This window comes from Octopus bimaculoides, chromosome 6, assembly GCF_046866305.1.
Source record: "Octopus bimaculoides isolate indiv1 chromosome 6, ASM4686630v1, whole genome shotgun sequence".
NCBI classification, from domain to species: domain Eukaryota; kingdom Metazoa; phylum Mollusca; class Cephalopoda; order Octopoda; family Octopodidae; genus Octopus; species Octopus bimaculoides.
Genome location: NC_142933.1, coordinates 58,249,792 through 58,262,291, shown reverse-complemented (window position 1 = coordinate 58,262,291; position 12,500 = coordinate 58,249,792). Strand labels below are relative to the sequence as shown.

The window sequence follows — 12,500 nt, the reverse complement described above, 5'->3', positions numbered from 1 at the left end:
GGATGTAAGAACTTCCCACCCTAACAATCTTTTTCTTGGGTTTGTTTTGAAGAGTGTGGCTGTGCATTGTTATGCTGGAAAATAATAGCTTTTCAATTTACCAAAGCTGGCCACTTTCAACATAATTTTTCATTTATACAATCAAGTTGTTGGCAACAAAACATCTCCATCGATGGTCCTTCCATGTTCCAGTAGCTCATAATGGACAATACCATTCATGTTCCACCAAACACAGAGCAAAGATTTTTGTGGATGGAGTTCTGGTTTTGGTATGGGCACTGATCTCTCACTATGTGATAACCATTGCCTTTTTTGTTTTCTGTTGAGATGCAAAACCCATTTTTCACTACCTGTAACAATGTGCTGCAGAAATGGCATGTTGTTATTCCTGATTATATGATTGCTGCAGATGGTTGAATGTAGTGTTCAGTTCTCAAGCATAAGCTCATGTAGAACCCAAATTCATGTTTTCCCAATTAGCTTGAGATGTTCATGGATAGGTGAACATGATGCATTAAATTATTGTGCCAAATATCAGGTGCTTTGATGTGGATCTGATACAATAATCTCATTCAAAAGGTCATCATTCAGAGTGGGTCGTCTTCCAGAGTGAGGCTTGTTGGATATGTCACAATCACCATCTTTAAACCTTTTAAACCACAGCTGATGTGTACAAGCTTTCATTGCATCCGAATACACTTTACAAATGTCTTTCATTGCTTCTGTATTGGTACTTTTCTTTTGGAACTCACAGAAAGGATTGGCGAATATGCTGTTTCATAAAGTTCTTATCTTCCATGGGGTTAATTACTGAAATAACTATGAATGACACACTGCAAGATAGAATAGATAATATACTATTTCTAGATAGTTTTTGCCCATTTGACTTTGGCTCTGATGTGATTGGTTTGTTTCATATTTCATATTGATGAAAAAGCACAATTTCTTTCCAAACACCCTAATGTGTGTGTGTGTATATGTGTGTGTATGTGAGGAAGAGAGAGAGAGTGTGTGTGTGTTTGCGTATATATATATATATATATATATATATATATATATAATGTATGTGTATATATATATATATGTATATATATATATATATATATATATATAATATATGTATATATGTATGTATGTGTGTGTACATGTATAAGTATATGTGTGTGTGTGCGTGTACGTGTGTGCATGCATGTATGTTTGTGTATGTACACATATATACACTTGCATATATGAGTACGTTTGTATATAAGTATTTATCCATCTAAAACTGTACATGGGCATAATTTTATATATATACCCATTATATGTATAATATATATGTGTGTGTATATTCTCTGTGTGTATATCTATGTATATGTATGCGTGTGTAAAACTCTCTCTCTTTTCTCTTCTGTAATATTGAATTTGCTCTTCTTTACATCACCCTAACTATCAGTACTGCTCCTGATTATAACCTAAATATAAGCACTTCATTCAAATGTAAAATTTGTATTATTTAATTTCTGTCTGAAGGATTTCTAATAGGAAATTCCTAGCATGTAAAACTCAGTAATCCTATTAGAAAATGAAATATGTGTAATGGTGAATAAATGATATCAATAAATTTTCCAACTTCCTGCATTGATATATATATATATATATATATATATATATATATATATATATATATATATATAAGCACACACAAACATGCATGGAGCAATGCACAAGTACACACACACACACACACACACATATATATATATATATATATATATATATATATATATATATATATATATATATATATATATATATATATATTCATTTTCATTTTATCTAGTTTCAGCTCATGAGCTGTGGCCATGCTGGGGCATACACACACACACACACACACACACATATATATATATATATATATATATATATATATATATATATATATATATATATATATATATATATATATATATATATATATATATGTGGCTGTGGTAGGAAGCTTGCTTCCCAACCACATGATTCCAGGTTCAGTCTCACTGTGTGACACTTTGGGTGTCTTCTACTATAGCCTTGAGCCAATCAAAGCCTTGTGAGTAGATTTGGTAAAGGGAAACTGAAAGAAGCCCATCATATATATATGTGTATCTCTATGTATGTGTGTATCTTTGTGTTTGTGCCCCCATCACCACTTGACAATGAGTGTTGGTGTGTTTATGTCGCCATAACTTAGTGATTTGGCAAAAGATACCAATAGAATAAGTACTAAGCTTACAAAAAATAAGCCCTGGGGTCAATTTGTCCAACTAAAACCCTTCAAGGCTGTGCTTCAGCTTGGCCACAGTCAAATGACCAAAACGAGTAAAAGAATACACACACGCACACACACACACACACACACACACACACAAAAGTATATATACAAGCACACACACCCACACCCACAATAGATATGTATATAAAACTCATATTTCAAATTGTCCATAATGCTTAAGGTATATATTTGTGATTCACCTATCACGTCCTCAGTACATCGCAGATTTTTCTGTCTAATATATGTAAATTTATATCGCAGGCTCATCAATATATAGCAGGTTTCTGTGGCTGATGGGTATTTATATTTTTTCAGATTTTAATTATTTCTGTGATAAAATAAGCATTTTCACACCTAAAAATTAATAAATTAGTAAATAAAAATACAGTACAGTACTGCACTGTATAACACATTAATTAAAATATATTAAAAGAAAATACGTACTGTGCCATGGATGAGTAAACAAAGAATCGCACATACTGTATGGAAAATGAAACTCAGGAAGCGAATGTGTGGTGTTGTTTTGCATTTATAATAAATAAATATATACAAATTATAAAAACAATTAAAAAAATATATACAGTACAGTACAGTTTCTACTTTGCAGATTTTCACCTATCCCAGGGGTTTTTGGAACGTAACACCTGAGATAGTCAAGGGATTACTGTATACTTTAAAAGTGTAACTTTTTTTGTAATCTATTTCCATTTAAACATTCAAATTTGCCACACAATCACTTTTTTCTAATTTGAATTAATAGCAAATTTCATTTATCAAAACCTTTTCTTTTTGCCATGAGTAATTCTTATCTTTCCTTTGACATTTTATCTTCATGATAAAATGTTGATTGCTTTTGTCAATTTTAGTATGCATTTGTATTGGTTGTAACAATCTTTACAACAATATTTGCAAAATGAATTAAAAGTTGTAGCTTAAAATTATAATGTATATCTCTTTAAAAGATTTTCAGTTAGATCTAGGAGAAAGTTTCAGTGTTTTAAAACTGTTTAATGACTCCCTCAGATTAAAACCAACACTTTATTAAAATTAATGAATAGTTAGACATTTCTGAACTGATTTGTCAACAACACAACAAACCTGGCGTCTTTTGTTCCTAGTTTCATTCTTCAATAATCAACTGGCTTTTTTCCAACAAAACTGCTTAAGAGACCAACCCTCCCCAAAACTAATTTATCCTTTGTTTAAGCATTCACTACACACACACACACACACACACACACATGGGTTTAAAAACAAGTGGCCAAACATCTAGACTGGACTCTCCCAAACATCCTTTGTTCAACCCCCCAGACTCAAACAAACAAATTTATTTTTAGATATTTGACATTTTTCAATAAACAGTTGAGATCCCTTACATATATATAATGCAATGCACTCAATATTCCACAAATTTAGTAAAATTCCAATAGAAATGAAAGCATTTCCTGGCACCCTTCTTTTGAGGGTGACCTCAATAGTGACAACAGCATTATAAAAACCTCCAGAGTACACTTTAAAGTGGTTGGCATTAGGAAGGAAATCCAAAGCAGACACTGGAGCATGATGCAGTCCTTGGACCCATTGGATCTTTGTCAAATTATTCAACCCATACCAGCATGGAACATGGAAATTAAATGATGATGATGATGATCTCTCTCTCTCTCTCTATATATATATATATATGTATATGTACACACAGGTATATATATATATATATCCATATATACTCTCTCTCACACACATACACACACACATGTGCATATATATATATATATATTTGTATGCATATATATTATCATCATCATCGTTTAACATCCGCCAATTATGCTGGATATATATATATATATGGAAGCTTAAAGACCCTGCAAACGGACAGAGACTTAGAGACAAGTTACTTGAAGCATTTAACGAAATAGAAGGGGATATAGCATCATACAACGTGGAAGACAATTGGAGATTTCTGCGGGACAACCTGTTGAAAGCCACCGACCAGATTTGTGGGTGGTGTAAGGTCCCCTCCCAACCCAGAGTAACGTGGTGGTGGAACAAGGAGGTAGACAGGGCTATTAGACAAAAGAAACAGGCTTGGAAGGACTGGAAGAACGGTGGTAGCAGGGAATTGTACCAATGTGCCAGAAGGGAGGCTAGGCGACAGGTTTATTTAGCCAGAGGGGAAGCAGATAAGGAAAGATTTGCCAATGTTCTGCGCCGTGAGGACCAAAGACTCGAGGTATTTCGTGTTGCAAGACAGTGTAGGAGAGAGAATAGTGATGTTGTAGGAGAGAAATGTGTTCGCATGGATGATGGTACGCTTGCATTAAATGAGGATGCAAAGAAAGAGGTCTGGAGATGCCACTACGATAGATTGCTTAATAAAGAGAATGAATGGGAGAAAGAGAGCCTGCCTTATGTCGACCCAATAGAGGGACCAGCTATCCGAGTTGATAGTACCAGGGTAGATAAAGCAATTAAGAGTATGAAGACCGGGAAAGCCCCCGGCCCATCAGGAATCACTGCAGAGATGCTCAAAATATCTGGCAGTGTTGGCTATAGCCTAGTCACCCGTATTACGAACCAGGTGATACACGAAGGAGTCATACCCTATGACTGGTGTAGCAGCATCATAGTCAACTGCTACAAAGGTAAAGGGGACGCTTTAGATACAAATAATTACAGAGGCATCAAGCTGTTAGATCAGGTTATGAAAGTTACAGAGAGGGTCATAGCCCAACTAATTAGGGAGCAAATCAATTTAGATGAGATGCAGTTTGGGTTCGTGCCAGGTAAAAGCACTACTGATGCCTTATTTCTAGTGAGACAGTTGCAGGAGAAATACCTAGCTAAGGATAAACCTCTGTACCTGGCTTTCGTTGACATGGAGAAAGCCTTTGACAGGGTCCCCCGATCCCTTATCTGGTGGTCAATGAGGAAACTTGGGATAGAAGAATGGTTAGTGAGAGCTGTGCGAGCCATGTACAGAGATGCTGCCAGTAAGGTGAGGGTTGGAAATGAGTACAGCAATGAATTCCGGGTAGAGGTAGGGGTCCACCAAGGTTCCGTCCTCAGCCCCCTATTATTTACCATAGTCCTCCAGGCAATCACAGAGGAGTTCAAGACAGGTTGCCCCTGGGAGCTCCTCTATGCTGATGACCTTGCCCTAATTGCGGAGTCACTATCAGAACTAGAGAAGTTTCAGGTGTGGAAGCAAGGTCTAGAATTGAAGGGCCTTAGAGTCAACCTAGCTAAAACCAAAATCCTAATAAGTAGGAAGGTAGATAAAACACAAACCCCTTCAGGTAGATGGCCCTGCTCAGTATGTAGAAAAGGAGTAGGTAGTAACTCTATAAGATGTACCCGGTGCAAGCTATGGACACATAAGAGGTGCAGCAACATCAAAGGCAGGTTAACTAGCAAGTTAGTTTTTGTTTGTGGCAGATGTTCAGGTGCAATAAAGACTGCAAACAAACAGGAAACAACTTCTATCTCATTCCAGGGTGAAAAACTAGAGGTAGTCGATAGCTTCCGCTATCTGGGCGACCAAGTTAGTAGTGGGGGTGGGTGCGCTGAAAGTGTAGCTGCTAGAATAAGAATAGCCTGGGCAAAGTTTAGAGAGCTCTTACCCCTGCTGGCGACAAAGGGACTCTCACTCAGAGTAAAAGGCAGACTGTATGACGCATGCGTACGAACAACCATGCTACATGGCAGTGAAACATGGGCTGTAACTGCTGAGGACATACGTAAGCTCGCAAGGAATGAAGCCAGTATGCTCCGTTGGATGTGTAATGTCAATGTGAATACCCGTCAGAGTGTAAGTATCTTGAGAGAAAAGCTGAACATTAGAAGCATCAGTTGTGGCGTGCAAGAGAGACGATTGCGCTGGTATGGACATGTGGTGAGAATGGAGGAGGATAGCTGCGTGAAAAAGTGCCACACCCTAACAGTTGAGGGAACCCGTGGAAGAGGTAGGCCCAGGAAGACCTGGGCTGAGGTGGTGAGGCAAGACCTTCGTACATTGGGCCTCACCGAGGCGATGACTACGGACCGAGACCTTTGGAAATGGGCTGTGCGTGAGAAGACCCGGCAAGCCAAGTAAGATCGTTGCCAGTGCCCCTGGACTGGTTCTTGTGCGGGTGGCACATGAGATGCACCATTTTGAGCGTGGCCGTTGCCAGTACCGCCTGACTGGCTCCTGTAGGATTTTCGAGCGAGATCGTTGCCAGTGCCCCTGGACTGGCTTGTGCGGGTGGCACATAAAAGACACCATTTCGAGCGTGGCCGTTTTCGTGCGGGTGACACGTAAAAGCACCCACTACACTCTCTGAGTGGTTGGCGTTAGGAAGGGCATCCAGCTGTAGAAACTCTGCCAAATCAGACTGGAGCCTGGTGTTGCCATCCGGTTTCACCAGTCCTCAGTCAAATCGTCCAACCCATGCTAGCATGGAAAGCGGACGTTAAACGATGATGATGATGATGATGATATATATATACATACATACATACATACATACATACATACATACATACATACATATATATATATATATATATATATATATATATATATATATATATATATATACACACATACATATATGTATCTCTCTCTCTCTCTCTCTCTCTCTATATATATATATATATATATATATATATATATATATATATATATATATATATAACTGTACATTATATATATACATGCATATATCTATATTTGTGTGCATATCTGTATGTGTGTGTGCATGTGTATATATACACACATACATAAAAAAAACTACAATACATTTCTATACATTGACTTTATGAAAAAAATTTCTCAAGAAAGAAAACAAACATAAAATCTGTCTTAAACTTAAATCTCCTGATAGCACTTACCAGGAGATGAGGGCTCCATTTCCATTAGATACTCTCAGTTTTTTTCCTTTCTGTTTATCTCTTAACTGGACACTGTATTCACATTACTTTTTTAACAGCCCTAGTTAAATAATAAATCAATTTTAATTGTTTTAATAACAATTTCTTACATTTGTTCAAGGCTAGAAATTCAACCCAATAGTTGAGTACAAGTAGAGTGGTATTTATATTATCAGCATTAGAAGGATGAAAGGCAAATTTAACCTTAGCAATAAAATACTATCACTAGCAAGAATAATAGTAATAAAATAATAGAAATAAAAATAATAATAGTAGTTCTTTCTAATTGTAGCACAAGGTCCTTAACTTTAAAGGAAGGGGGTTAGTGAACCCAAAAGAACGAAAGGCAAGAACTGAACTCAGAATATAAGGAACTGAAAGAAATACTACAGTATTTCTTTCCAACATTCTAATGATTCTGTCAGCTTACTGTCTTTGATTTCTGATTTAAGCACAAAGCCAACAATTTTGGTGGGAGGAGTCTAAATGATTTTATCAATCTCTGAATATGACTGGTATGTTATTTTATGAACCCTGAGAGATGAAAAGCAAAGTTGATCTTAGCAGTATTTGAAATCAGAACATGAAGGAAAAGCTATAACTAAGTTATTAAGTACTGCAAGATATTTTGACTAAAATTCTAGTGATTCTGCCAACACAATCCTTTTTAATGATAACAAGAACATGAAGAAATAACAACAACAATAATTACTATAACTCACATTATAAAGTAAAGGCCATCAGGAAAAAATGACAATTAAATAAAGAAGTTGCATTATTTTTGTCCATAATCATTAGGCTCAGATAGTCCAATGTTTTTTGTTTTTTTTAAGAGCAGTGACGAAGCAGCTGTTAGTTAATTCAACACACAGTTTCAGCATAAAAACACTGAGGAACAATCACTTAGGCAAATCTCATGAATGAACTGTACTATTAGTAACCCTTCTCTCTCACTAACACTCCTCTCTCTCTCTCTCTCTCTCTCTCTCTCTCTCTCTCTCTCTCTCTCTCTCTCTCTCTCTCTCTCTCTTCTCTTTCTCTTCCTTCCTCATGCTTACTCTTATACAAACACCCTAAGCAATCTTTATTTCTATTTTATTTACAGTTTTTTTTTTCTCACAGTCTAATACTATTTCAGACTCATTTCCCCCTAGCATGCTCTCATCTCTCTATCTTTCTCTTTATTTCTTATTTACCTTCTCTCTCTTTCTATCTTTCACAGTTTTTCCTTTTCATTCATCATCTGTATGTATACAAACATAAACACACACACAGAACACGAACGCGTGCACACACACACGTGTGTGTGTGTGTGTGTGTGTATGTGCGTGCATGCATGTGTGTGTACATGTGTGTCAGAGGTGAAGTAACATTAAAATATGTTTTATAATGGAAAATCTGACAGATTTCTGGTACATTGATGCACATAATGCACATGTGTTTGTATGTGAGTATATGTGTGGTCTATACATAGATGTGTATGTGTATCTATTTAATAATAGCTGATATAGATGTTGGCTCACTGACTACTCGTCACACTTTACATTATATATAGAGAGAGGAGAGAAACAGCAAAGGAGAAGTACAGGGAGAGCTAACACACACACACACACACACACATTCATATATATCACAAGAATAGGTGCAGGTGAGGCTGTTTGGTAAGAAGTTTGCTACCCAACCACATGATTCTGAATTTAATCCTACTGCATGGGACCTTGGGCAAGTGTCTTCAACTATAACTTTGAGTTGACCAAAGCCTTTTGAATGGATTTGGTATATAAAATCTGAAAGAAGCCCATCATGTATATGTGTGTGTGAGTGTGTGAGTATGAGAGAGGAGATGTGTAAATGGGTGCATGTATGTGTGTATTACTGTCTTCTTGCCTTAATATTGCATGATAATTGTAAGCAAGTCTCAGTTATACAAGCAGCGTCCTTCATTTCCAATTTTCTGTGAAAACATGTCTGGTTATGGGAAAATATTACCTTACTTGAAGCAGGTGAGATTTGGCAACATGAAGGGTATCCAGCAGTAGAAAATCCACTCCCAAATTCCATTTGATCCATGCCAATATGGAAAAGTGGACATCAAAATACTGCTGCTGATGATGATGATGATGATGAGAGAGAGAAAGAATATATATATATACATATATATATGTATATACACACACACACACACATATATATATATATATATATATATATATATATATATATATATATATATATATATATACACACACTAGCTGAGTATCCTGTTGTTGCCAGGTAATTTTCACAATAGAATACCTTGGTGAACTTTCGAAAGTTGGATTTTCTCCATTTTGACTGAGATTTTTTCAAATTTGCTTGTTACCACCTCCTTACAAATGATGGGGGGGGGGGTGAAACATAATTTTAAAATAATAGTGAATTTTAAAAAAAACTTGTTTCATTAAACCCCATAAACTCCTCATAAATCCTAAAAGTTTGGCATTTTTTAGAATCTCTTTTTAATCAGAGTTTTATAATATGGAGACATCAGGGAGAAAGAAGTCAATGGTTTTGTGAGAAAAGCTAGAGCAAAGAGTGCCCCAAGGGGTGATGGCATTTCATATAGAAGCTCTTTGTCCTGCTCTGACAGCTATGGCATGAAGAGACTCTAGTAGAGGATTGGTGTAAGGCAGAAGGCATGTACCTGCTGAAGGAAGTCAATGCAGAGACTATAAAACAGTTTAGGCCAATATCTTTATTGAATGTAGTAGGCAAGATCTTTCTGGGAATTCTCTCAAGGAGAATAATGGCATATCTACAGAGTAATGGATATGTTGCTGAATCTGTTCAAAAAGCTGGAATCTCTGGATGTGTTGAGCATTGTTTCTTGATTTGGAAAGTGATCCAGGATGCCAAACAGAACAAGACAAGTCTGATCATGGTATGACTTGACCTAGCTAATGCATATGGCTCAGTGCCACACTAATTACTGATAAGAGTCATGGACCACTTCCACAGTCTGGAGAAAGTAATAAAATTAATGAGCGTATATTATGACAGTTTTGAGATGAGGCTTACAGCTTGAAATTTTACAACAAATTGGCACTGATTGGAGACTGGCATCGCTGCTGGCTGCACAATATCTGTCACGTGGTTTATCCTAGTCGTGAAGATGATTTTGAAAGCAGTGGACTTTTTGAAACAAATCACCCATGTACAATCGCCTGAGAAGGCCTTCATGGATGACGTGACACTTCTGTTGACTGACAAGCAAATCATGCAGAATTCCCTCTTGAAGCTAGACAAGCTGATGAAGTGATCAAGGATGAGATTCAAGGCAAAAAAGTCGTGTAGTCTGATATTTATTAAGGGAGTGCAGAAAGAAGTTAAGTTTAAAATAGCTGAAGAAAGCATTCAAACAGTCAACGAAAAACCCGTTAAGAGCATGTATATGCTGGAACATTGTCAGATAGGTGTCACGGGATGCAAATGATGAAACAAGCCAAGGATGGGTTAACAGCAATTGATAGCTCAAAGCTACTAGGTAAATATACAATATGATGCTTATAGTTCAGCTTGTCTCCATGCCTTTGAAAGCCACTTCTGATATACAAGGTGGCATTGTCATGAGTTCCAATCATTAAACAAAAGTGTAATGTGTTCATTAGAAAGTGGCCAGGCCTACCTAGGATACTGAACAGTTCAGCTCTCTATTGTTAAAGGGGTTCATTGCAGTTACCACTGGCGTCAATTGTCAAAATTTATAAATTAGAGAAGGTACAAACAATGATGATGCTGAGAGAGTCAAATGATACAGAAATCAGGCATAATCCACTAGATGTAAAAACAGTCATGAAGTGGAAAGCAGAAGCAGAAGCTGATGACATCCTGTCTTCACTTACACACCAAGATATGGTGGGTGCAATGCAAATTCATTGGAAGGGACTTGGATTTGGTGCAGATCGGTTCAGACCATTTGCAAGCATGATGTGGAGTGAATGCAGATTTGTTGTTAGCAACAGCATTAAAGCAAGGGAAACAGAGAGAAGAGGGCTTCATTTGATCTAATGCACTCAACAAGAACAGATGACAAAATGGAAGGAACATATTGTTGAGAGAAAAATAAGTTGGAATGAGATATGGAAGTGGACTACATTACGTCTAAGTTTTCTGATTCATTCATCCTAGTAAGATGGAACATCTCAGAAAATGATATATGCAGATGTGGAAAAGTTGGAACATTGAAGCATATTCTTTCCAACTGTTCACTAGTATTGAATAGATATACATGAAGACACAATCTGGTCCTTAAGGTTATCTTCAATGCTATAAAGAACCAAATTGCTCTCATCAACAGTGGCAAAAAAAAAAAAAAAAACATTGAAAGAGCCAACCAAAGATTTCATTATCTTCGTGTGCTCAGGACAGCAGATATGTTTGAAGAAGAAGAAGAAATTTCCTGTGAGCAATGAAAAGTGGAACGGCTATTGGGAGATGGCTGCAGATTTACTAGGGTGCTAAGGATTCTTTCCCATCCCAGTTACAAAGAAACTGGATATCATAATATGATGTGAAAGAAAGAAAGAGATAAATCTAGTCAAGTTAATGGTTCTTCATGAAGATAACATGGACACTGCTCAGGCTCAAAAGATTGATTGATTGTGAAGACACAGGCTGGAAAGAGGATCATTCCAGTCAGATGTAGAAGATTCATTGGACATAGTGTAAGGTGACTGTTGTTATCGTTAGGCCTAACTCATTGTAAAGCAAATACCACCATGAATGATATCCAAACTACAGTGGAAAAGGCAAGCCACCAGATTTGGTTAAAAAGAGATGATGAGCAATCACTAGAAAAATATCAAGCTAAATCTGATAACCAGTTGATCTAGCAAGCAGGGCTTCATTTCAGTGAGGGGGAAGGTAGTGCGCAATTATGCTATCACGAGGTAGACCCCGAAAGGGTGTACATTCTCTGCTGATGACCCCATACATTTGCTGGTATCTGGTATGTGGAGCTTTCAACTAGTAGCACTTGCATCTGCAAGTTGTTTGCAAAACATATATTCTAGAAAAATTTTAGAAATATGCTATGGAGGTTTGTAGTTTGATCATGTTTACCCAATCAGAAAACAGGATTTTTGTATGTGATAGCTGTGATAAAATGAAAATAAACAGTTGACACACTATCTCCTCCAAACCAAAACTTTTATGCTTTCTGAAATTCGCCAACAGTACATCTGATGCCCCCCATCATGCAGTTTTGGTTACTTTTTCTGACGAGATGTAGTGCATCCAAGCACTGTGTACAATAAGT

The 12,500-nt window shown here is 36.8% G+C and overlaps 1 protein-coding gene across 13 annotated transcripts in view; it reads right to left on the bottom strand.

The window, feature by feature from the left end:
• LOC106873629 (jmjC domain-containing protein 8) overlaps positions 1 to 12,500 on the bottom strand; it is a 462,181-nt gene that overhangs the window by 246,767 nt on the left and 202,914 nt on the right. For 2 of the 13 annotated variants that reach the window (XM_052968758.2, XM_089353956.1), the window contains exon 3: positions 7,166 to 7,265. The exons of 8 other annotated variants lie outside the window; for them this stretch is intronic. Coding sequence is in view for 1 of the 5 variants with exons in the window: in XM_089353955.1 (XP_089210081.1) it covers positions 2,738 to 2,745 (8 nt within the window). In the remaining 4 variants the exon portion in view is untranslated. Of the gene's footprint in view, positions 1 to 2,737; positions 2,879 to 7,165; positions 7,266 to 7,926; positions 8,213 to 12,500 lie in introns of those variants that run through there. 3 more of the 13 variants (XM_052968762.2, XM_052968764.2, XM_089353955.1) reach the window with 3 other exon arrangements.